Source organism: Aureococcus anophagefferens, assembly GCF_000186865.1.
Source record: "Aureococcus anophagefferens unplaced genomic scaffold AURANscaffold_8, whole genome shotgun sequence".
NCBI lineage: Eukaryota > Pelagophyceae > Pelagomonadales > Pelagomonadaceae > Aureococcus > Aureococcus anophagefferens.
The window spans coordinates 789,483-811,705 of NW_008705568.1; the positions used below are offsets into that span (position 1 = coordinate 789,483).

Here is a 22,223-nt window from a genome sequence, read left to right on the forward strand (position 1 = left end):
CAGTATTTTTCGGCAGGTCTCGGGCGTGAGGCACTTGGCGAGGGTCCAGTACTTGACGATCTCGGGCTTGAGCCAGTTCTGGCCGCCCGGCCCGATGAACTGGCCGACCTGGTCCGAGCCGATCGTGAACCGGTCCGGGTACTTCTCGAAGAGGTCGACCCAGCCCGGCTTGGGCACGCCGTCCTCGCCGCAGATCGTGAGCTCCCAGACGACCCAGGAGATGTCCGCCGTGAGGTTCGGGTACTTGTCCATGAGCTCGTCGAGCATCTCGTGGTGGTTCGGCTCGAAGGTGCGCCGCGACACGCCCGCGTGGCACCAGACGAGCTTGAGCTCGGGGAACTTCTCGAGGACCTGCTCCATCTCGAACTGGTACTCGTAGAAGCCGTTGGACTCGACCTTGGCCGTGCGGTCCGCGTTCTGGTGCATCATGCAGTTGAGGCCGTGCTTGACGCAGAACTCGTACATGGGCTCGAGCGCGACGTGGTTCATGCAGGGCGTCTCGTTCTCCTGGAGCAGCGTCGTCAGGTCGTCGTGGCGGCACATGACCTCGCCGATGCCGCGCCACATGCCCGGGTACTTGTTCCACATGCGCTCGACGTGGTTGATGGAGTTGATGTCCGTCGGGTTGAACGACGCCATGACGGGCGCGAAGCGCTTCCGCTTGTCGTCGGGGAGCGCGAGCCACGCGTCCGCGATCATCTGGTCGCAGTAGGAGTAGACGTAGAGCTGGCCGTTGTCGTCCTGGTAGTAGAGGGGCTCCTCGGGCTCGTCCTTGGACCACTTCTTGCAGCAGGGCATGCCGATGAGCACGGCCTTGTCGCAGCCGCAGCCGTCCATGGCCTCCAGGATCGTCCGCGTGCCCGACGACTTCTGCAGGAAGTCGAGCATGTGGAGGTGCGTGTCGATGGTCCGGTGCTCGATCTCGTCGGGCGCCAGGCTCAGGAACTTGGGCGTCGGCGGCGCGCTGTCGAGCTGGCGCATCGACGCCGCGCCGCGGTGCAGCACGCCGACCTGCTTCGCGGCGCCGCGGTTGAGCCAGTCCGGCGCCTTCTGGGTGGCGGAGATGACGCTCAGGCGGTTGCGCGCGTTCTTGGGCTTGTTGATGACGCTCTGGCGCGCCGGGAACTGCTCCTCGTTGGCCTTCGACGGGTCGTCGTAGAAGCCCTGCGCGTTCTTGAAGAGCAGGCGCTCGCGCGTCTCCGGCGCGCACCGGTCCGCGAAGGCCCGCAGCGCCGCCCAGTCCTTGGCGTAGGCGCCCGTGAACTTGCCCATGGTCGACGACCCGAGCATGAACTTCGTCGGGAACTCGTCGCACAACTCCACCAAGCCCTCGACCATCGACGGCTGGTCCAACAGGCACTGGGGCGTGATGGACAGGCAGAGGTAGCGGTGCTTCGGGAGCACCTCGCGGAGCCGGTCGACGTAGCCCCCCCAGTTGCCGCGGCAGAAGATGCCGCAGCCGACCCAGAGCACGCGGACGCGCCTGCGCGGACATCAAATCTTCGACCCGACTTCGATGTGAGCGTATTCGAAAGTTTCGACGCAAGCTCTTCTCTGTGCTTCGAGAACTCGACGAGAGCAATCGATTCGTCCAAACATCAGCCGAATCGACTTCGATGTGACTGAGATAGAAGTTTTTGCCGGACGGGGCGTTCCGCCGGTCGATTTCCGCGCGGGGCCGCGCGGGTACGACGCCAGGCAGGCCTCGAGCTCGGGGATGAAGCAGTAGTCGCGCTTGTAGGGCTTGACGGACTCGGACTGGGCGTTCTGCAGCAAGACCACCGGCAGCCCCTTGTCCTGGGCCGTCGCCATGAGGCGCTCGAAGCCGAACGTCGTCGGCGTCGCCTGCTGCGCCAAGGTCAGGTTCGTGATCTCCGAGTTGCGCAGGTAGAACTGGCCCAGGCCCCGCCAGAATTTCGGGTCCGTCTTCGGCGACGCGAGCGTCTCCTTGACCTGGTCCGCGGAGAAGCGGTCCGTCGGGTCGAAGCCGCACATGAGCGGCGCCTGGGCGGGAAAAGAGAGATTCGACGTCGCTTCAACGTGAGTGTTCCGCGCGCGCGCGTGCCGGAAAAAAGCATCCACGCTTCGAGACCGTTCCGAGAGATGATCGCTCGTCCAAAAATCAGCCGCAACGAGCGGAAAACGGCCGAGAGAGGAGCCTTTGGGAATGTCGCTCTCTTTTCCCGCCCCGAGCGGCGCGAAGCGGACGGCGACGTCGGGGGGCAGGTCGCCGATGGCGTCGACGACGGTCACGTCCGTCGCCGAGTAGTAGAACATGGTGTCCGTGTCGTTGAAGGCGTCGGCCGAGGGCTCGGGCTCGAACTCGGACCAGCGCTTCTTTAGGGGATTGCCCATGACCGCGGCGGCCGTGACGCCGCACGCGTCCATCTCCTTCGCGAGCACCTCGATGCCCTCCGTGCGCTGGTAGAAGTCGATCATGTGCGCGTGGGCGTCGTAGAGCGAGTCGCGGTTCGGCTTCATGATGGACCCCTTGTAGGCCGGCGCGAGGAGCCGGAAGCGCGGCACGCAGTCGAGGCAGCGGAGGAGCTCCGCGGGGTTCATGTCGTAGACGCTCCGCGCGACGCCCGCGCAGTCCGTGATGGCGTCGCCCGGGTCCGGCGGCTTCAGGCTCAGCATCTCCATAATGGAGTTGCCGTCCGTCGGGATGCAGGCCTTGTTCGCCGGCGGCGGCGGCAGCACCAATTCGAGCTTCAAATCGCCCTGGTCCTTCGTCTGGAGCGTGACGTCGACCGTGCCCGCGGCGTTCACCGTGATGCTGCCCGTGTCGACGATGATCTCCGGCGGCTCCCCGTCCTCCTCGGCCTACGGTTTTTTGCGTGACAAAAGGGCGGGGGTCTTGGCTCTGACGCGGCGGCGGGACGCTCATGCCGCTCCCCATGGCGGTGTCGCGCGCGGCGCCGGCCGCGTCGTGTGGTGCGTTCCCACCGCGGCCGCCTTCCCGCGGCGCGACGAGAGCGTTATGGCCGCGCGCCGACCGAAAGGGCAGCGACGGAAAGCAGCTCTATCGTTGGCTCTCAATCCGCGTTGAGTATTAGAAGTCGTTGCCTTCACTGTAGACATGTAACTCCACAGACTTGCCGTTCATCGTCGCGGTCTGGACACTGGAGTCTCATTACCGCGTCGCCCCTCTCCTCTCCCGGCGCGTCGAGAAGGGGCTCCTCCGGATCCGCGGCTTCGGCGACTTCTCCGGCGGGGTCTCGGGCACGTCGGGCGGAGCGCCCTTGCTCGGGGTCGCCATGCGCAGGAACTCGGTCTCCGCGAGGTCGAGCTTCGCGCGCACGAGCGCGGCGACGTGCGAGTCGATCTCTTCGACGTTGCGGCGCTCGCGTTCGGCCGCCGCGGCCGCGGCCGCGGCCGCGGCCGCTCGATGACGGTCGTCGCGCTTTCGCGCGATCGAAAGCGCCGAGGCCGACGCGAGCGCGTGCTCCTTACACATCTGAATGACGCCTCTTCGCAAAACGTCCAGGTCCGCGCGCGTGACCTTCATGAAAGCCCGCGTCTCCGCGTCCCGCCGCGCCAAGCGCGTCCGGAGCTCGCCGCAGAGCGACGCGAGCTCCTCGTTCGAGGTCACGAGGGCCTTGCTCTTACGACGTAGTGCGTCGCACTCGCTCTTTTGCTCTCTTTGTGCTTTTCGCAGCGCGTGGTTCTCGCTCTCGAGCTTGGCGTTCTTGGCCCTCAGCTCGTCCAATTCGTCGAAGACTTCGTCGCGCGGCCCGAACATGGACACATCGAGCACGGGCATCGCGCCGTCGTCCTCATCGCGGTTCTTGTGTGCCGGCGACGCGGGGTTCCCGAACGCGCTCGTCATCTTCCCATAATACAAAAGAGCTGCCCGCCGGAAAAAAAGTTCACAAATCCAGTGTTGACGAATCAGTTAAGGCTGCCCCGCACGATGGAACGATAATGAGGCCCCGCGCCATCACCTCCGCGAGTCGCGCGGAGTACGACTACGTGGCGCCGCAGACGCAGGTCATCGCCACTGGCGCGGCGACGCCGCTGACCTGCGCGGCGCGGCCGGCGCCGCCGTTCCTCGGCGACTCGCCGGCCATCGTCGCGGCGGCCGTGGCCGCCGCGGCGCCGCCGCCGTCGCCCGTCGTCGTCCGGCCGCCGCCGAGGCCGCGGTCGGCGCCGGCGCCGCCGCTGGCGCCGCCGCGGGACGTCGCGCAGCGCGTCGCGGCGCTCGCGGGCCAGGCCGCGGCGCTCGACGCGCTGGCGGCGCGGCTCGACGCGCTCAGCGGCCGCAAGGAGGCGCCCGTCGGCGCGAGCGTCGGGTCCGCGGCGCGGGAGCTCGTGGACTCCGTCGCGCGGTCGCCCGTGCGCGGCACGGCGCCCCTCGAGGCGTCGCTGGAGGACCTGGCCGCGGCCGCGGACTCCGCGGACGCGGCGACGTTCGGGTCCATGTGCGAGACGCTCATCGACGTCGACGGCCTCCTGCGGCGCGCCGACGGCGTCGACGACCCGGGCCTGACGGCCGTCGACGTGCCCGCCTGGGCCCGGGGCGACGACGCGGGCTGCCGCGACCGCCTGCTCGCGGAGCGCGCCGTGCACCTGCGGCAGATTCGGGCGCTCCTCGCCGTCAACGGCCGCCTCGAGGCCGAGCTCGAGAGTCTCCGGGCGTCGCGCGCGCCGGACGAGGCTCCGGCGGCGGACGACGCGCCGCCGACGGCGCGCGTCTTGGACGCCGCGTTCCGCGAGGAGGGCGGCTCGGTCCGCGGCTCGGTCCGCGGCTCCGACGGCGGCTCCGACGGCGGCTCGGACGGCGGCGCGTCGGAGGACGACGACGGGGGCGGCCTCCGCGCGCGCGTCGCCGTGCTCGAGGACGCCCTCGAGGACACGACGGCCCAGCTCGGCGCCGTCGCCGAGGTCGCCAAGGACGCGCGGGCCGCGCTCGACGCCGCGAGCGAGCGGCTCGCGCGATCCGAGAAGGCGCGCGCGGAGCTGTCCGCGCGGCTCGTCGACGAGGCCGGCGACTGGGAGGCGGACGTCGCGCGCGCGGAGCGCGACGAGGCCCGGCGCTGCGCCGCCGAGGCCGAGGCCATGGCGCGCGAGGAGCTGGACCAGTGGCGGCGCGCCTCGGGCGTCGCCGCGCGGTCCGCGCCGGCGAGCGTCGTCGGCGTGTCGCGGACGCCGCCGCGCCGCGCCCTCGAGGACGCGGCGACGAGCCCCGTGGACTGCGCGACGAGCGAGACCGCGTCCGACGCGGCGACGGCGACGAGCCCCGAAAACGCCGCGTCTTTCGACGCGGCGACGGCGACGAGCCCGCGGCGGAGCTCCGAAGCGGCGACGGCGACGAGCCCGCGGCGGAGCTCCGAAGCGGCGACGGCGACGAGCCCGCGGCGGAGCTCCGAAGCGGCGACGGCGACGAGCCCCCGGCGGAGCTTCAAGGCCGTCGCGACGGCGGCGACGGCGACGAGCCCGCGGCGGAGCTTCGCCGTGGGCACCCAGTCGGCGGCGGACGTCGCCAGCGCCGCGACGGCGACGAGCCCGAAGCGGAGCTTCGCCGTGGCGACGCAGTCGGCCGCGGACGTCGCGGCGGCAGAGAGCCAGTGGAGCCCCCGCGGCGACTTTTTGGCCGCGGCCGCCTGCCAGTGGAGCGACGACGACGACGACGGCGAGGGGCCCGCCGGGTTCGCCTGGGCGCTCGCGGCGGTCGTGCGGCGCGCGGGCGTTCCGCGCGTTCGCGCGGCGGCGGGCCGCCGCGCGGTCGCTCGCCGCCGTCGCGCGCGCCGTCGCCGCCGCGCTGCGCGCCGCGGCGGCGCGCCGCACCGCGCGGGCGCTGGGCCGGCTCCGCGCGGGCGCGGGCGCGCGCCGCGGCGCGGCCGTCGTCGTCGCCGTGTCCCTGGGCGCCGCGCGCCGCGGCGGCGACGCGCGGGGCGTCCGCCGCGCCTTCGGGGCCTGGGCCGGCGGCAGCCGCGCCGCCGCGAGGCGGTCGGCCCTCGCGGACGCGGCGCCGGAGGCCGCGGCGGAGGCGCTCGGCGACGCGACGGGCCGCCACCTCGCGCGCGCGCTGGGCGGCCGCGGCGACTGCGGCGCCGACGCGCTCGCGACGAAGCGCAGCGCGCTGCTGCTGAAGCGGCCCCGGGGCACGGCGCACCAGCGCCACAGCCGCGTGCTCCACAACCTGCAGGTCGCGGGCGCGCAGGCCGTCGACGCGCGCGCGGCCCTCGCGGAGCTGCTGCCCGAGGGGGTCGGACCGGGCGCGGGGGAGTAATGTGGTATTTACAGGGGGTGTTCCTCGGCGACGCGGTGGAGTTCCTCGGCGGCGCGGTGGAGCTTGGCCTTGAGCTCGCGGAGCTCCGAAAAGTACATCTTGAGACCGGCGTTCTCCGCCTCGAGGACCCGAACGACGGCAGAACTGGGCGCGGCGCGGGAGCGGGGGGCAGCCGAGGTGGACGCGGGGCCACCTTGCCCTCGGAGACGAGCAAGCTCGGTTTTGAGTCGCGCGTTCTCGGTTTTGAGTTGCGCGTTCTCGGTTTTGAGTCGCGCGTTCTCTGTCTTGAGCTCGGCGGCTCCGTCGAGCCCCATCGCGGAGAGACGCAACGGCAGCAGCTCCGCGAGGGCCGCGCGCGCGTCCGGCGTCGGGCGAGGCACGGTCGGAGGGGTCGCGGTTCTCCGCGGAGACTGCGGCTGCGGCCCGTCCTGCGCCGTCGGCGGCGGCGACAGCACGCGCTTGGGAGACTGCGAGGGCGGCGGTGTCATGATGTCTTTTTGCGCCAATTCCTTTGCGTGCGCCAACACATCAGCGGGAACGATTCGCTTGAGGCCTTCCCAGATTAAACTATTGCGCGACGCCGCTGTCTCGTTCTTCATTTGTCTGATCAAGTCAACGATTTGGGGCTTGTACTGCTCCGGCAAATGGCGTTGGATCATGGGCAAGGTAATCTTTGTCCGGCTGGCCGAGCCGCTCATCGGCAATCGGCGTCCTGCCTCGTCTTCTTCGTCGCAACCCGCGAGGAACTTGTCGTGCCATTCTTTATCATCTGGGTTCTCGGCCAACCAAGATTCGAAAGGGTCCTCGTCATCCAACATCTGCGCCGCAACAGGGGACTCGAGCGGCTCCAGATTGCGCGCCGCAGCAGCCGAGCGGGCTGCACCAAGCCGAAGGTGAGCCAGTGTTGCCGATTCTGCTTGGGCAAGAAGCATGGCTCTGCGCGCCGTCTTCACCCGCGTCCTGCCCCAGGCCCGGAGCCTGCGCGCCGCCGTTATCACCCGCGCCCCGGCGCCCTTCTCCACCGCCGCCGTCGCCCCGCGCGACGAGGAGGCGGAGTGGGAGGCCGCCTTCCTCGAAGCCACGGACGTCGTCAGCGGCGACAGCGACCACACGGAGTCGAGCGAGGCCCTGCGCGCGCTCGTCAAGAGCGGCCTCCTCAAGCACACGGACCTGCGGGACCGGCCGGACCGCTTCTTCAAGGCCCACCGGCTCCTCGCGCGCCACGCGGTCCGCGAGGGCCCCGGGTTCTGGATCCGCTTCACGGTGCACTACAACCTCTGCTTCGGCACCGTGCTCGCGGTCGGCGGGCCGGAGCAGGTCGCGGCCATGGCCGACGTCGAGGCTCAGGGCCAGCTCGGCTGCTTCGCGCTGACGGAGCGCCTCGCGGGCGTGCAGTCCGGGTTGGTGGTGGAAACGACAGCGACGTACGACAAGGAGTCGAAGGAGTTCGTGCTCCACTCGCCGAGCGAGGGGTCCCTCAAGAACTGGATCTCCCAGGGCCACGTCGCGGACAAGGCCGTCGTCCTCGCGGACACGACCGTCGACGACCAGCGCGTCGGCCCGCACGCGTTCTTGATGGATTTGGCGTCGCCGGGCGTGTCGACGGGCGACATGGGCGTCAAGACGACGGGCAACGACCTCGACAACGCCTGGATCGCCTTCGACAACGTGCGCGTGCCGCGGACCGCGCTGCTCAACGGCCACTGCGACGTCGACGAGGCCACGGGCGGCTACGTGCTCAAGACGCAGGGCGTCAAGCCCTTCGAGATGATCGGCCAGCGGCTGTACACGGGCCGCGTCGCCGTCGCCCAGGCCGCGCTCGCGTTCCGGTCCCAGCTCTTCGACGTGACCAAGGCCTACGCGGACAACAAGTCGATCCCCGACGTCGCGCGGACGGGCGCGGCGCCGAAGCTCTCGGGCATCCCCCAGCTCAAGGCGCTCTTCGCCGAGGCCGACGAGACCGCGGCGCTCCTCGAGGACTTCGTGAACAAGTGCGAGGACCGGCTCGCGCCCCTGCTGCGCACGGGCGCCGTGCCCGACGAGGAGTTGGCGCACGCCATCGCGACGGCCAAGGTCAAGGCCGTCGAGCACTCCATCGACCTGGCCTGGCGCCTCAAGCAGGAGGTCGGCTCCTACGCCCTCATGGGCTCGTCGGGCTTCAAGCACCTCGACTTCCTCAACTGCTGCAAGTTCGCCGAGGGCGACTCGCGCATCCTCATGCAGAAGATGGCGCGCGACCGCCTCCGCAAGTTCGCGGCGGACCTCAAGGCGGGCGCCGCGGACGACGGCACCGAGGAGGCGAGGCTCGCCGGCGAGCTCGCGGCGGCCCTCGCGCCGGCCCGGGGCGACAAGGCGCAGCAGGCCGCGCTCTGGGACGAGCACTACCTCCTCGTCTACGCCCTCGCGGAGCAGATGATGGACCGCACGATCCGCGAGTTCTAGGCGCGCGCGCGAAGGGCTGCGACTCGGGCGCGCGCCCCCTTCAATAACTAGTTCAACATGTGTTCACACAAATTTAGAAAGGCTGCCCGAGCAACGATGGGCCTGCCTCGCGTCGTCTAAAAAAACCTCGGCAGCTGCCCCGGCGCATGCGCACGACCTCGCGCCTGGTGGCCTGCGCGCTCGTCGCCGCCGCGCGGGGCCGGCCGACGGTCGCCGACGTGGCCGCGCGCGGGCGCCACGACGGCCGGCCGCTCGTCGCCGTCCTCCTCGGCGGCCCGCTGGCCCACCGGGGCTTCGCGCCGCGGCCCGAGGAGCTGGATCGCGCGATCCTCGCGCCGCTCGCCGCCTCGTGCGGCGTCGCGATCTTCGTCGCCGCCGACCGCCCGGGCGCGGAGGCGGACTGGCGCGGCGCGCTCGGCGCCGTCCGGCCCGACGTCGCCGTCGTCGCCGAGTTCGTCGACGGGGGCCGGTCGGGCTGGCGGACGCCGCCGGAGTTCCAATGGGGGCACATCGCCCTCGCCCGCGGCCTCATGCGGCGCCGCGAGGGGGCCGGCGCCGCGTTCGCCTACGTCGTCAAGGCTCGCATCGACCTGTCCTACCACAACGTCCTCGACGCCGCCGCGCTGCTCGCCGTCCCGGACGGCGCCGTGGCAACATGCTCGAAGCGGTTCCAGTCCTGGCTGCCGAGCCGGACCCTCGAGGTCGCCGACGCGGGGAACACCGTCCGCCTCGCGAAGTGGCCGAGCGTGCCGGACCAGTTCCTCGCGGGGCCGCGGGCGTCCATGGACGCGCTCCTCGCCGCGGCGGGCTTTTATGGAGACGCGGCGGCGCTCGACGCCGTCCGGCGGACCTACGGCCCGCTGCGGCCGCGCGGGGGCGCGCTGTCGACGGAGGAGCTCCTCGGCGGCTTCCTCTTCGCCGCGAACCTCTCCGTCGTCGTGGTCGAGCTCCAGCTGGGCCGCTTCGCGTCGTCGAAGGAGGCCGCGGCCGCGCGCTGGCTCGCGCCGCCCTGCGCCGCGTGCTTCGACGCGGACCGGGGCGCGCCGCGCGCGCCGCGCGCGGCCGGGAACCGGCCCGTCGCGTGGGTCACCCCGCGCCGCGTAGAGACGCACCCCCCGCCACGGCGTTAGTAGAAGAGGAAGACGTCGGTCGGGTCCGGGTCCCGCGGCGGCGCGTCGTCCGGCGGCGGCGGGAGCTTGTCCGTGTCCGGGTCCTCCGGGTAGACCTCCCACGGGTGCTTCTCGTCGTCCGGCTCGAGGTGGGGCACGAGGGGCGGGTCGCCGCCCGCGGCCATGCCCCGCCCGGAGAGCGCCGGCCCGCCCGCGAGCCGGTGGCGCGGGTCCTTGGCCAGCAGGTCGTCGACGAGCCCGCGCGCGCCGCCCTCGAGGCGCACGCGCCGCTTCGCGACCTGGGCAGCAAAAGGGTGCGAAATTCCCAACTTCAAAGGCTCCTCTCTCGGCCGTTTTCCGCTCGTTTCGGCTGATTTCTGGACGAGCGATCATCTCTCGGAGCGCCCTCGAAGCGTGGGTGCTGTTTACGAAACGCGCGCGCGCGGAACACTCACGTTGAAGCGACGTTGAATCACCCTTTTCCTGCCCTGTTCGCGACGCGCGTCGTCCAGGAAGGGTTCGCGTGCAGCGCCAGCTTGAAGGACTCGACGGCGTCGTCGCCAAAAAAGGGCGGCTCGCCGACGCAGATCTCGTAGAGCAGCACGCCCAAGCCCCACCAGTCGACTGGCGCGCCGTGGTCGCCCCGTCGCAGCAGCTCCGGCGCCGCGTAGTCCAGCAGCCCGCAGATCGTACTGCAGCGCCCGTCCTCGTCGAGAATACCAATATGATCGAAATCCCGCAGCTTCACGTGGCCCAACCGGTCGAGCCAGACGCACTCCGGCGCGACGCTGCGCAGCACCGTGCCCCGGCTCCGCTCGCGGAGTTTACAGAGGTGCACGTGGTCCAGCGCCGCGGCGACCTCCGCGCCGTAGAACGACGCGACGGCCCAGGGCACCTCGCCCTTGCGCAGCCAACTAAAAAGCTCGCCGCCGGCGCAGGGCTCGAAGACGCCGAAGAGGTTGCGGTCGTCCTGGAACGTGCCCAGCAAGCACAGCAGGAACGGGTGGCCGAACTGTAGCAGCGCGGCCTTTTGGCGCACGAGCCAGTCGCAGCTGTGCCGCTGGCGCCGCTTGCTCACGACGCGCACGAGGCACTCCTCGGCGCCGCCGTTTGCGCCCGGCAGGCGCACGGTGCCGTTTCGCAGGCAGCCGCGCGCGCTCTCGTGCGCGATGTCGCCCAGGTCGAAGTCGCCGTGGGTCAAATTCACGACCGGCGTGCGCTCGTAGCCCTCCATGAAGCGGCCGCTGAGGCTTCTGACCATGGCCGCGCGGCTCGGCGTCGCCGGCGGCGGACGCCGCGCGCGCGGCGGCGACGGCGCGGCGCCGCCGCCGTCGCTCGACGACTTGCACTCCTCGAAGGCGATCTTTTCCAGAGACACCGGCGTCTTGCATTCCTCGATGCCGACCTGCTTCATGGGCGTCACCAAGTCGTCGGCCATCGCGGCCGGGCGCGGCCGCGGCCGGGAGCCCGAGAGGCAGCCCAGCGCGGCGCTGAAACCAGGGCAACTCTGCCGAACTCTCGCCGAAACTTTAGCCTGCGGCCAAGCGAGGTGGACGGCGCTTTGTCGCTTTGGCCGCGCGCGAGGCGACGCGTTGCGCGCGCGGCGGCCGGCGGCGCCAACCGCATTCTCCGCAGCATGCCGGCGTACCGCTGCGGCATCTGCAACGTCTTCAGCTCGAGCCTCGAGCAGCACGCGCGCCACCTCGACGGCGCGCGCCACCGCCGCAACGAGGCCGCGGCGCTCCAGGGCGCCGCGCCGTCGCAGGGCAACTTCACGAACGCGAAGCGCCAGAAGCGCGCGCAACGAGACGCCGCGGCCGTGTCGGCGTGCCTCGACGTCGTCGACGGCGGCGGCGGCTTCGCCGACGACCCGCACCCGGCGCCGCTCCGGGAGCGGCTGCTCGCCGGAGAAGGGCGGGAGGACCTCTCGCCGCACTTCGCGCGCGCCTTCTCCGGCGACGTCGAGACCTACGCGAACTCCTACCGCGAGGCGCTCCTCCTCGAGGCGCGCGCGACCATCGCCGGCGACCAGCCGACCGGCGAGTGGAAGGAGCGAAGGGTAAACCGCGTGCACCCGCCGCGGCTCTCGGTCGACGGCGTCGAGTTCGACACGTTGACCACCGACACGTTCGCGCGCGTCTCCTCCGGCGGCTTCGAGGCGCTCTGCGTCGCCGAGGCGGCCGTCGGCGGCCAGACGAACGGCAACGGCCTGACGCCGTTGGACATTCGCGTGCCGGAATCGACGCACGCGCGGTTCTTTGACATCGCGCGCGTGAACCGCGTCGTGCGCGTGCGCGTCGCCGACAGCGTCGTCGCGCTCATCCGCGCGGACACGGCCCTGCTGCGGTGCCTGCGGAGCCCCGCCGCGCTCTGCCCCGTGGCTTTGGCGCTCGCGAGCGACGGCAAGGGGCCCCGCAAGGCGCAGCCCCACGCGAAAACAACCACAGCAGCAGCCATTCCCTGGCAACCGGCGACGGACCCGGCGACGGGGCGCACCTACTGGTACCGCGGCGCGGAGACGACGTGGGAGAAGCCGCCGGACGAGTCGCCCGCGGCCGCGGCCGGCGGCGGCGCGCTCGACTGGATCGCGGCGACGGTCCTCACGGCGACGGGCGGCGACGCCGCCGACGCGACGCGCGCTGTCGAGCGGGGCAAGGCCAAGGAGCCCCTCTGCGCGACGGTTTCCTTGATCCACGGGCCGCCGGGCACGGGGAAGACGACGGAGCTCGCGCGGATCCTCAACGCGGAGCCGGGCCGCGTGCTCTGCTGCGCGACGTCGAACCGGGCCGTCAACGAGCTCTGCGACCGCTACCACGCCCTGGGGCGGCGCAACGGCTTCATCCTGGGCGTCGGCGGCGAGGGCCACGCGCGGTGGAACGCCGCGAAATCCATGGGCGAGCGGGAGCAGGCGAAGAGCTGCGCGGTCGTGTTCTGCACGCTGGCGACGGCGGGGCGGTCCGACCTGCGCGACCTGCTGCGGTTCCGCGACCTGCTCGTCGTCGACGAGGCGGGCCAGGCGACGGAGCCGGACGTGATCTCCGCGGCCGACGCCGCGCACGCGTCGCGCCTCATCCTCTGCGGCGACCCGCTCCAGCTGCCGCCGATCCTCAACTGCCGGGACCAGACGGGCGGGCTCCGGGTCTCCGCGCTCGAGCGGCTCCTCGACGTCGGCGAGCGCGACGACGTCTCCTTCCGCTTCCTCGACGTGCAGCGGCGCATGCACCCGTCGATATCGCGCTACCCGAACGGCGCGTACTACGCCGGCCGCGTCGCCGACGCGGAGGCGGTGCGGACGCGCGACGAGCCGGACTGGCTCGCGGACGCGCGGCGGCGCGACGAGCGGCTCCGGGAGCTGCCGCCGCGGAGCGTGCTCGACACGCGCGGCGCGATGCGCCGCGTCGGCACGTCGAGCGCGAACGACGAGGAGGTGCGCGTCGTCGTGGAGCTCGTGGCGGCGCTGCTCCGCGACGCGCCGCGGGACGCGGACGTCGCCGTGATCTCCTTCTACGCGGCGCAGGTGCGGGCGTTGCAGGACGCGCTGGAGCCCGGCGCGTACCCGGGGCTCCGCGTCGGCTCCGTCGACGCGTTCCAGGGCTCCGAGGCGGACGTCGTCCTCATCTCCTGCGTCCGCGCGCCCCAGGGCGGCGGCTCCTCGGACCGCGGCGACGACCTGGGCTTCGTCGCCGACGAGCGGCGCTTCAACGTCGCGCTCACGCGCGCGCGGCACGCGCTCTTCGTCGTCGCGGACGCGGCCACGCTCGACAACGACCGCGCGCCGGAGCACGTCCGCGGGCTCGTCCGCGACGCCCGGGGCCGCGGGGAGGTCGTGCCCGCGAGCCAGGTCGCGCGCTACTACTAAGGGCGCTCGTGTTTTTATGTGTTACGAGTCGCAGTCGTAGTACTCGAGGTCCGTCGCTTTGTTGTAGGCGTCGCAGAAGTTCGCGGAGCCCTTGCGGAGGCCGAGCGTCCGCGTGGCCACCGGCAGGAAGCAGCGGCTCGTGCAATAGACGCCGACGTCCTTCTCCGTGCCGGGCAGCAGCGAGTCGCCGAACTTCGAGAAGCACTCGCGGTAGCACGCTCGGGTGGCGGCGAGGACGACGTCCGGCGCCGACGCGGCCGGTCCGCGAGGCACCATGTCGACGAAGAACCGCGACCATCGCTCCGTCGACGACGCGACCATCTCCTCCGTCGCCTCGCTGTCGGCCGCGCGCGCTGATTCAACCGACCCTAGCGCGGACAACAGCGCTGCGCGTCGCGTCACTGCATTCGATGGCGATGCCAGTCGCGGACGATCAATGAGCCTCAACGCGCTTGCGACAGAGCACAGCATCAAGAATATCGCGTTCGTACCTGCCAGCATTGGTGCGCCGTGTGGCCGTCGAGGATCGAGCGCCATAAACTGTCTCGAGGCAAAGTCTTAGTTGCTCACATGGTCATGTTTCCCTCACCAAAACCATGCTGCCCCATCCTGAGTCTGCGATGCTTGAAATAATTCGTAGGTGATCGCACGCGCAGCCGGTCTGCAGCCGCAGCGCCCATGCGCCTCGCGCCGCTGCTCGCGCTCGCCGCCGCCAATACCGCGCTGAACGCCACCCACGATCGCCTACCGAGCGGCACGGCCGCGGCGCTCGCGCGCCTCGAGCTCATCGACGCCTGGCTCGCGGACGGCGCGGACCCGCCCGCGCACTGGGCCGTGCGCAAGCCCGGCGACGTCGCCGCCAAGGCCAAGGTCCTCGTGGAATCGAAGCAGAAGGAGGTCAACAGCTCGTGGCTCTCGCGCGAGTCGTACCGGGACGAGAAGACGCCCGTCGTCGTCAAGGCGCTGCACAAGGCGGGCCGCTTCGAGTTCGGCCACCGCGAGAGCGACATCGCCTACTTCGAACTGCTCTACCTCGAGCTCCTGCGCGGCGAGCCGGGCATCCCCGTGCTCTACGGCGGCTGGGCGACGAGATCGCACATTGTGTGGGTCACGTCCGACGGCGGCGCGAGCGTCGGCAAGGGCCTGGGCCGGTCGTCGGACCCGGCGAAACTCTCCAAGGCCTACGACCATCGCGCGCGGAAGCACCCCATCGAGGTGGCGCGCGCGTGGTTCCGCTGCTTCCGGTCCTTCGGCGAGCGCGGCGGCTTCGTGCTGACGGACTTCAAGCCCGAGCAGTTCACGCTCGATCCCGCCGGCGACATCTACCTCGTCGACGGGCCCGCGCCGAACGACGGCGCCATCGCGGCCTTCGCGCGGAAGCACTTCACGGCGGGCGCCGCGTCGGACATCATCATCCCCGGCGCGGAGCCGAGGACGCTGCCGCGCCACATCGACCTCGAGCCCGGCGCGCCCTGGCCCTGCCCGGCGGACGAGCCCATCGTCTGCGCGAAGCGCACCTACAAGCAGCACCACTGCGCCGACAGCCACTGCGAGACGAAGCGCGCGCGCGGCGCGCCTGAGCTCGCGGCGTGCCGCGGCGGCACGTGCGACGCCTTCGACTGGCGGGCCCACGTCTACGACGTGGCGTCGCGGGACTGGCTGTTGCCGCGGGTTATTTCGCTGGCCTTCGACCGGTCCGACGCGGCGCGGCTCGAGGCGCTCTCCGCGAGGATGCTCGCGCACGACCCGGACGCGCGGCCGTCCTTCGACGCGCTGCTAAGCATGCTCGAGTAGGCCCAGTCCGTCTTATGCTGCGCCACGAGGATGTCGAGGAGGCCCGGGAGGTCGTCGACGTGGACGTTGTGGCCCGCGTCCGGCAGCGCGTGCGTGACGAGGTCGTCGCCCTCCAGCCCCATGCCGCCGCGGCCGGCGGCGACGAGGCCGAAGCGGCCGTCGGCGGCCAACTCCCGCGCCGCGTCCGCGAGGTCCGTGGCGAGGTAGGCGTCGTAGAGGTCCCGCACGCAGTCCACGTCGTAGGCGAAGAAGACCTCGCCGCCGCGCGTCTCCGTCGTCATCGCCAGCCACTGGGCCGTCGGCGCGTCGAGGCCCCGGCCGACGAGCGCGGCGACGGCGTCCCTCTTTGTGGCATACCCGCTCGCGGACGCCGCCGCGAGCGCGTCGAGCACCGCCGCGGTGCCTCCGCCGGCCGCGCCGCGGCGGGGGTTCGAGTCGAGGAGCCAGGTCTTCGTCGGCGGCTCGGGCTCGCCCGCGGCGTAGGCGAGGGCGACCTTGCCGCCGAAACTGTGGCCGATGACGAGCGGCGCGCCGCCGCCCTCGTTCAGCGCGGACGCGTCGCTCGGCGTCGCCGCGCCGGCGCCCGTCGCCGCGGCGACCGTCGCGGCGACGTCGCGCGCGCAGGCGTCGACGTCGTGGGGCCCCGGGATCGTCGCGCCGTTGGCGCCGTGGCCCCGGTGGTCCACGAGCAGCACCTTGTAGGTCGGCACGGCGTCGACCAACGCCTTGGCGGCCTGCATCCAGTTGCGGCCCTGGCCCATGATGCCGTGGAGCACGACGCAGACGCGGGCCCGGGCGAAGGCCTTCTGGCCGTTCAGGGCGCCGCTCGCGACCCACTTGTGGGCGAGGACGCTCATGAGCGCTGGCGTTTACGACTCTTTTTAGAGAGCCTCAGCCATGCTTTTGCCACAAGAGAAATGTTTGCATGTCGCCCAAAGCTACACTTCAATGCCAAGATGTAAATCTGATCAATCCTGGCCATTTTGACTGAGGTGCGATTGGCAGCCCCGTCCTTGGTCGCGGCGTGGCCAGCATGGGGGCCTGGTGCCAGGAGTCGATCAACGAGGGGGGCTCGTCGCGGTCCCTCCTCAACCGCGTCAAGGCGGAGGTCGCCGTCGACTACCGCGCCAAGGGGCGGAAGCTCGGCGGCGCCTTCCTCTTCGGCGCCCTGGCGCTCGCGGCGGTGCGGCAGACCTACGTGCGCGGGCCGGCCCTCGAGGAGAGTCTGGCCGAGGCCCTCGTGTCCCTGAGCCTGCGCGTCGAGGACTGCGCGGGGCTCCAGTGCACCGCGTACGTGTCGACGACGGAGTCGTACGACGGCGCGAGCTTCGTGCTCGCGTACTGGCCCGAGGACGACGTGTCCAACGTGGCCTACTCCGAGGAGGTGGCGCTGACGGGCGACCACGAGGTGCGCCTCTACCGGCTGCGCGCGGACTGCGAGTACGGCGTCGTCGCGCGCGTGAAGCCCGGCGTCGGCGCGTCCGTGACGAGCCCGGCCGCGTCGGACTTCTACGTGCCCAAGACGGGCGTCGACAAGTTCGACCTGGGCCCCATCGGCGACGTGACGGGCGACCCGGCCTTCGAGATGCTGCTGTTCCCCTACCTGGACGAGGAGAGCTCGTTCCGGGGGCTCGTCGCCGCGGATTCGGACGGCTACGCGGTCTGGTTCCAGAACCTGTCGACGACGATCCGCCAGAGCCACATCGAGGGCTTCTCCCAGTTCGCCGACGGCACGCGCTACTGCATCAACGACCAGGGCGTCGGGGCCGTGCTCGTCGTGTCGTCCCAGAACCTGGTGGAGCACGCGCTGCAGCAGCCGGATCTGCTCGCGGCGACGAAGCGGTTCGGCGCGGACGCGCGCATCTACGACTGGTCCTTCATGGGCCACGAGTGCCGCGCGACGGCCGACGACAAGATCATCACGACGGGCTACGTCTACCAGGAGGCCGACGAGATCCTGGACATCGAGGGCACGAAGGTCAAGTGGGTCGCGGAGGAATTCGTGCTCTTGTGGAACCCGGAGAACTCGACGAACGTCATCGAGGACGGCTCGGAGCCCTACCGCGGCCAGGACATCGAGCACATGCTGTGGCTGTCCGACTACGTCTCTTTGGAGGAGGTCTTGGCCGCGCGCAACGAGTCGTCGAAGGACGTCATCTTGGAGCTCAACTCCGGCGTCGACGCGAACGCGACGTGGGGCAGCGACGTCGACGGCACGGGCATCATGTACCTCCACGTCAGTTCGGCGTCCGTGAGCCCCGACGGCTTACTGTACATCATCGCCATGCGCAACATCAACACGGTCATCGCGATCCACCGCGAGTCGCGCGACCTGAAGTGGGTCTTCTCGTCGACGCTGAAGCGCAACGACTTCAAGATGAGCGGCTCCAACGCCAAGTTCTTCAACCCCCACGACGCCATCATGACCGACGTCCACGGCCGCGAGTCCCTGTGCCTGTCCGACGAGGGGTATTTTAGAATCGGATGCGAGGAGGACACGGAGCACAACGATTATTTTTGCTACTCGCGCGGCGTCTGCTACGACCTGGACTTCACGGAGGGCACGGCGGCCATCTCCTACGAGTTCTCCTACCCGCTCGACGGCCGCAACGTCGACACGGCCGTGAAGCGCCACGAGGACCTCTTCAACCTCAACGGCGGCAACGTCGTCCACGTGCCGGGCACGGACCGCATGTTGACGGCCTTCACGTCCGTCTACAAGGAGCAGTTCGCGGAGCATTCCTATGCCTTCGAGACCAATTCCACGGGCGGCCTGCGGGCGTCCGTGCTGCTGCCCCACATCGCGTCCTGGACGGACACGGGCGGCGGCACGTCCGGTTTGTACCGCGTGCTGCCCATCGACACCGCGGGCGGCGAGCGCAAGACCGTCGACTCGGAGTGGATGGTCGAGCCCGTGGCGTCGTCCGCCACCGACGACGTGGACGCGGCGCAGCCGTCGGACCCCATCCCCCAGCTGGACGCGCTCGACGTCGTCGACGACGTCGCGGCCGGCGACGAGGTCTCGTTCCTCCTCTACAAGCGCACGTCCCTGTCGTCGAACCCGAAGGCCGAGTGCGCCTGGCTGCGCAAGGCCATGATGTTCGACGACGCCTTCACGCACAACTTCACGCTGTCGGACCCGCAGCCCGGCGACTCGAACCTGTGCGCGCAGCGGTGCGCGTCGAACCCCGAGTTCTTCTCCCTCCACGACCTCCAGACCTGGAAGGCCATCGAGGGCGAGATGAGCAGCGACGACTGGATCGCGTCCTGGAACGCGGCCCACGGCAAGCTCGGCACGGCCGACTGGGCGGGCTGGGACGAGTGGATGTCCATGAGCCTCAGCTTCTGGGTCGAGACGCTCGGCCCCTTCGTCGAGAACTTCGACAAGCTCGGCATCACCTACCTCGCGCGGACCTACGCGTCGACGGACGCGACGACGGTCTACGTCGTCCTGCTCACGAACCCCTACACGGGCGCCATCTACGAGCTCCACTCGGACGTCGCCGACGCGCCGACGCTGACGTTCTCCGCGCTGGAGAAGCAGGCCTGCCCCAAGGCCGTCGAGCTCTCCCACACCGTCGCGGAGATGACGGCCTGGCTCGACCGCGCCCAGCGCGAGCGCACGAACATGGGCGGCCACCCGACGATGGTCGTCCGCGTGTCGCACCCGACGACGGACGCGTCCGCGATGGCCGCCTACTTCGACAAGCTCGACCTCTCCGGGGCGCTGGACGCGACGACGATCGAGTCCGAGTCGTGCTCCGTCGCCGTCGCGCGCTTCCCGCAGTCGCTCGCGTCCGTCGTGCCCGGCGCGTGGGCGCGCGTCCAGTTCGTCGACAACCGCGCGGCGCGCGCCGCGCCCCACTCCGTCGCGTCCTACGAGACCTACGTCGGCGACCTCCACGGCAAGGTCATGTCGGAGAACTTTGGCTGGGACCGCTTCATCGACAGCCACCTCGGCATCAAGGTCGAGGGCGCGTACCTCGACAAGATCAAGCCGTACCTCGACAGCAACGCCATCCCCTACGAGCCGCACAAGGAGACGGACCACTACGACGACGACTCGACGGGCTCCGTCTGGACCGCGGGCTTCTCGGGCATGGCCATGGAGTTCGAGGGCCACTTCTCCGGCGACGAGTTCCACAACGTCACGGCCTTCAAGTTCTGCCGACCCTCCTAGCCGCGCGGCGCGCGCGGCGGCGGCGCCTAGCCCCGGGGCCGCCCTCTCCCCCTCTTTAACAACACTCGCATTCGTCTCCGCGGATGGCGCTCCGATGCACCCACACTTCATCTCGAGCGTCAACTCAGCGTGGTGCACTCCGCAGCCCCATTCAATCTCGGGGCTTCTCGAACGATGGCGGGCGTCGAGCTCGAGGAGACGCGGCGGTCCGTGTCCTTCGATGCCGTGGCCGGCGCCCTGGAGCAGCCCCCGAGCGCGGCGCGCGCGACGAGCGAGGAGACGGAGTACGTGCCGGGCCCCGCCGACCTGATGGCGAACGTCCACGAGGACATCCGCCAGCGGCCGCGCTTCCGCAAGCTCAAATCCCTGGGCCACATCGTGAGCAGCCGGTCGCCGCGGAAGCGCTTCGACATGACGCAGCTGCCCGAGGACATCCAGCGCGTGCAGAAGCACCTCCAGCGGCGCTTCGGGGAGGAGTACAGCCTGCACATCGTCTTTGTGATCCGCACGGCCGTCGAGCTCCACCGCGCCTGGCACATGACCCTGCTCACGTCGAAGATCATGCAGCAGCTCAAGGACAAGTTCCAGCTCCGCACGACCTGGACCCTGGGCGTGCTGCGGCTCAAGTTCCGCATCGAGGACGGCGACTACGAGCTCCACCGGAAAGTGCCCTACGACTACGACAGCGAGTTCCAGGACAAGTACACGCGCATCGCCGTGGCGTTGATCGAGGGCCACATCGACGTCCACCGGGCGCTCCAGTACCAGGTCGAGACGAAGCAGGGCTTGCACACCGCGCGGTCCGGGCTGTTTTTCCGCGACTACCCGGGCCGCGTGCTGCTCTACCCGCTCGAGGCCGCGACGTGCGCCGTCATCTTCTTCGGCGGGCGGTGGATGGACGGCGCCATCGCCGGCGTGACGGGCCTGGCGGCGGGGCTGCTCGAGTGGCAGCTGGGGAGGCAGGGCGAGGCGCAGGGCAGGACAAGAGAGCGAAATTCCCAACTTCAAAGGCTCCTTTCTCGGCCGTTTTCCGCTCGTTTCGGCTGATTTTTGGACGAGCGATCATCTCTCGGAGCGCTCTCGAAGCGTGAATGCTGTTTCCGAAACGCGCGCGCGCGGAACACTCACGTTGAAGCGACGTTGAATCTCTCTTGTCCTGCCCAGGCGAGGCGGGGAAGCTCGTCATCGACATCACCGTGGGCACGTCGACGGGCGTCATCGCGGGCCTCTTCTACATCTACGACGGCGGCGCGTGCCTGTCGTCGATCTTCCTGGGCACGCTCTACTGGTTCTTCTACGGCACGGCCTTCGTGATCGGGCTGTTGGAGATCATCGCGGGCGAGCTCGAGACGGGCGTGACGCGGTTCATCGCCGTGTCCGTCAAGACCTTCGTGCTCTGTCTCGGCGCGGGCTTCGGGATGATGATCACGCTCAAGGACCCGTCGCAGAAGTGGGTCGACCAGGCGGACTACTGCGGGCGGCTGGACCTGAAGCACGCGTGGTGGCGCATCCCGCTCTACCTGCTCTGCTCCGCGTCGGCGCTGGGCCAGTACCGCTTCCCCATCGTCGACTACTGGCGGGGGCTCATCGTCCAGCTCGTCGCCTACGAGGTCCAGTACCAGCTGCTCGTGTTTTTCGAGAAGCGGCACGACAAGGACAACCTCGACTACGCGGCGTCGAACGTCGCGGGCGCCATGGCGGCCGTGGTCTGCGCGTGCGTCATGTCCTTCTTCGTGGACCATTTGCTGCGCCGCCCCTACTACAACCGCATCCTCCAGCGCGAGGGCGGCACGATGTCGCTGACGCCGAAGCTGGAGAAGGCCGTCTACAACGTCGTCACCTTCGCCATCAAGGTCGGCGACTGCCTGGGCCTGGGCCGGAAGACGGAGCCCGTGAAGCGCCAGCTGGCGAAGAAGCTCCGGCAGCGCCAGGCCTTCGTCCTGGACCCGAACCGGCCCGAGACGGAGGTCAAGCTCGACGACGAGGAGGAGAACATCTTGGTGGAGACGGTCATCGGCGCGCAGGATCTGAGCATCTGGGCGCAGCTCATGCCGGCGGTTTACCAGCTCGTGCCGGGGTCCATGATCGCGAAGCTCTGGTTCAACTCCATCTTCCCGCCGCCGCTCGATTTGTCGAAACTCGACGAAAACGACCCGAAGATCTACAACGACAACGACGTCTTCTCGAACCTGATGGTCATCTCGACGTCGCTGGCGCTGGGTCTGGTGCTGGGCTTCGTCGCCGTGCGCATCGGCGCGCGCTTCTTCTTCTGGCTCTGCTGCTGCTGCGGCCCGTCGTGCTCCGACGAGATCCTCAACGCGGACGACGCGGACGACGACCTCTCCGACGAGGAGCACGCCCTCGCGGCCCAGCGCAGGCAGACGGGCGTGGAGACGCGGGACCGCTACGACGGCATGTTCACCTCGACGGCCGAGGACCCGAAGGACGGGTCCGCGCGCGGCCTCCGCGACGCGCCGCCGGACGAGGAGGCCGGCGAGGCGTGAGGGGGGGGGGTCCCGAAGCCTAGGCCCGCGCTTAAAAGTCGACGACCTCGGAGTACTGGACCTTCTCCGTCTTCTTGTTCTCGAGGGGGTCCGGCGACGCGGG

At 70.4% G+C, this 22,223-nt stretch overlaps 4 protein-coding genes across 4 annotated transcripts; 2 read left to right on the plus strand and 2 right to left on the minus strand.

The window, feature by feature from the left end:
- Nucleotides 1-78: 78 nt before the first annotated feature.
- On the minus strand, nt 79-918 carry AURANDRAFT_12804 (hypothetical protein; the record flags this gene model as incomplete). The annotated part of the gene is made up of 1 exon (XM_009038521.1): nt 79-918. A coding segment is annotated over one exon (840 nt), but the record flags the coding sequence as incomplete, so codon positions are not given.
- Nucleotides 919-3,924: 3,006 nt separating this feature from the next.
- AURANDRAFT_63865 (hypothetical protein) lies at nt 3,925-8,674 on the plus strand (the record flags this gene model as incomplete). The annotated part of the gene is made up of 3 exons (XM_009038294.1): nt 3,925-5,648; nt 5,947-6,208; nt 7,202-8,674. 3 exons carry the CDS (start codon nt 3,925-3,927, stop codon nt 8,672-8,674), a joined length of 3,459 nt encoding a protein of 1,152 aa, XP_009036542.1.
- A 1,581-nt stretch (nt 8,675-10,255) lies between these two features.
- On the minus strand, nt 10,256-11,017 carry AURANDRAFT_25675 (hypothetical protein; the record flags this gene model as incomplete). The annotated part of the gene is made up of 1 exon (XM_009038520.1): nt 10,256-11,017. One exon carries the CDS (start codon nt 11,015-11,017, stop codon nt 10,256-10,258), a length of 762 nt encoding a protein of 253 aa, XP_009036768.1.
- Nucleotides 11,018-14,320: 3,303 nt separating this feature from the next.
- AURANDRAFT_63867 (hypothetical protein) lies at nt 14,321-22,120 on the plus strand (the record flags this gene model as incomplete). Its single annotated transcript, XM_009038295.1, has 4 exons — nt 14,321-15,432; nt 16,469-19,583; nt 19,806-20,652; nt 20,781-22,120. The coding sequence occupies 4 exons, from the start codon at nt 14,321-14,323 to the stop codon at nt 22,118-22,120; spliced, it is 6,414 nt and encodes a 2,137-aa protein (XP_009036543.1).
- Between the last annotated feature and the right edge of the window lie 103 nt (nt 22,121-22,223).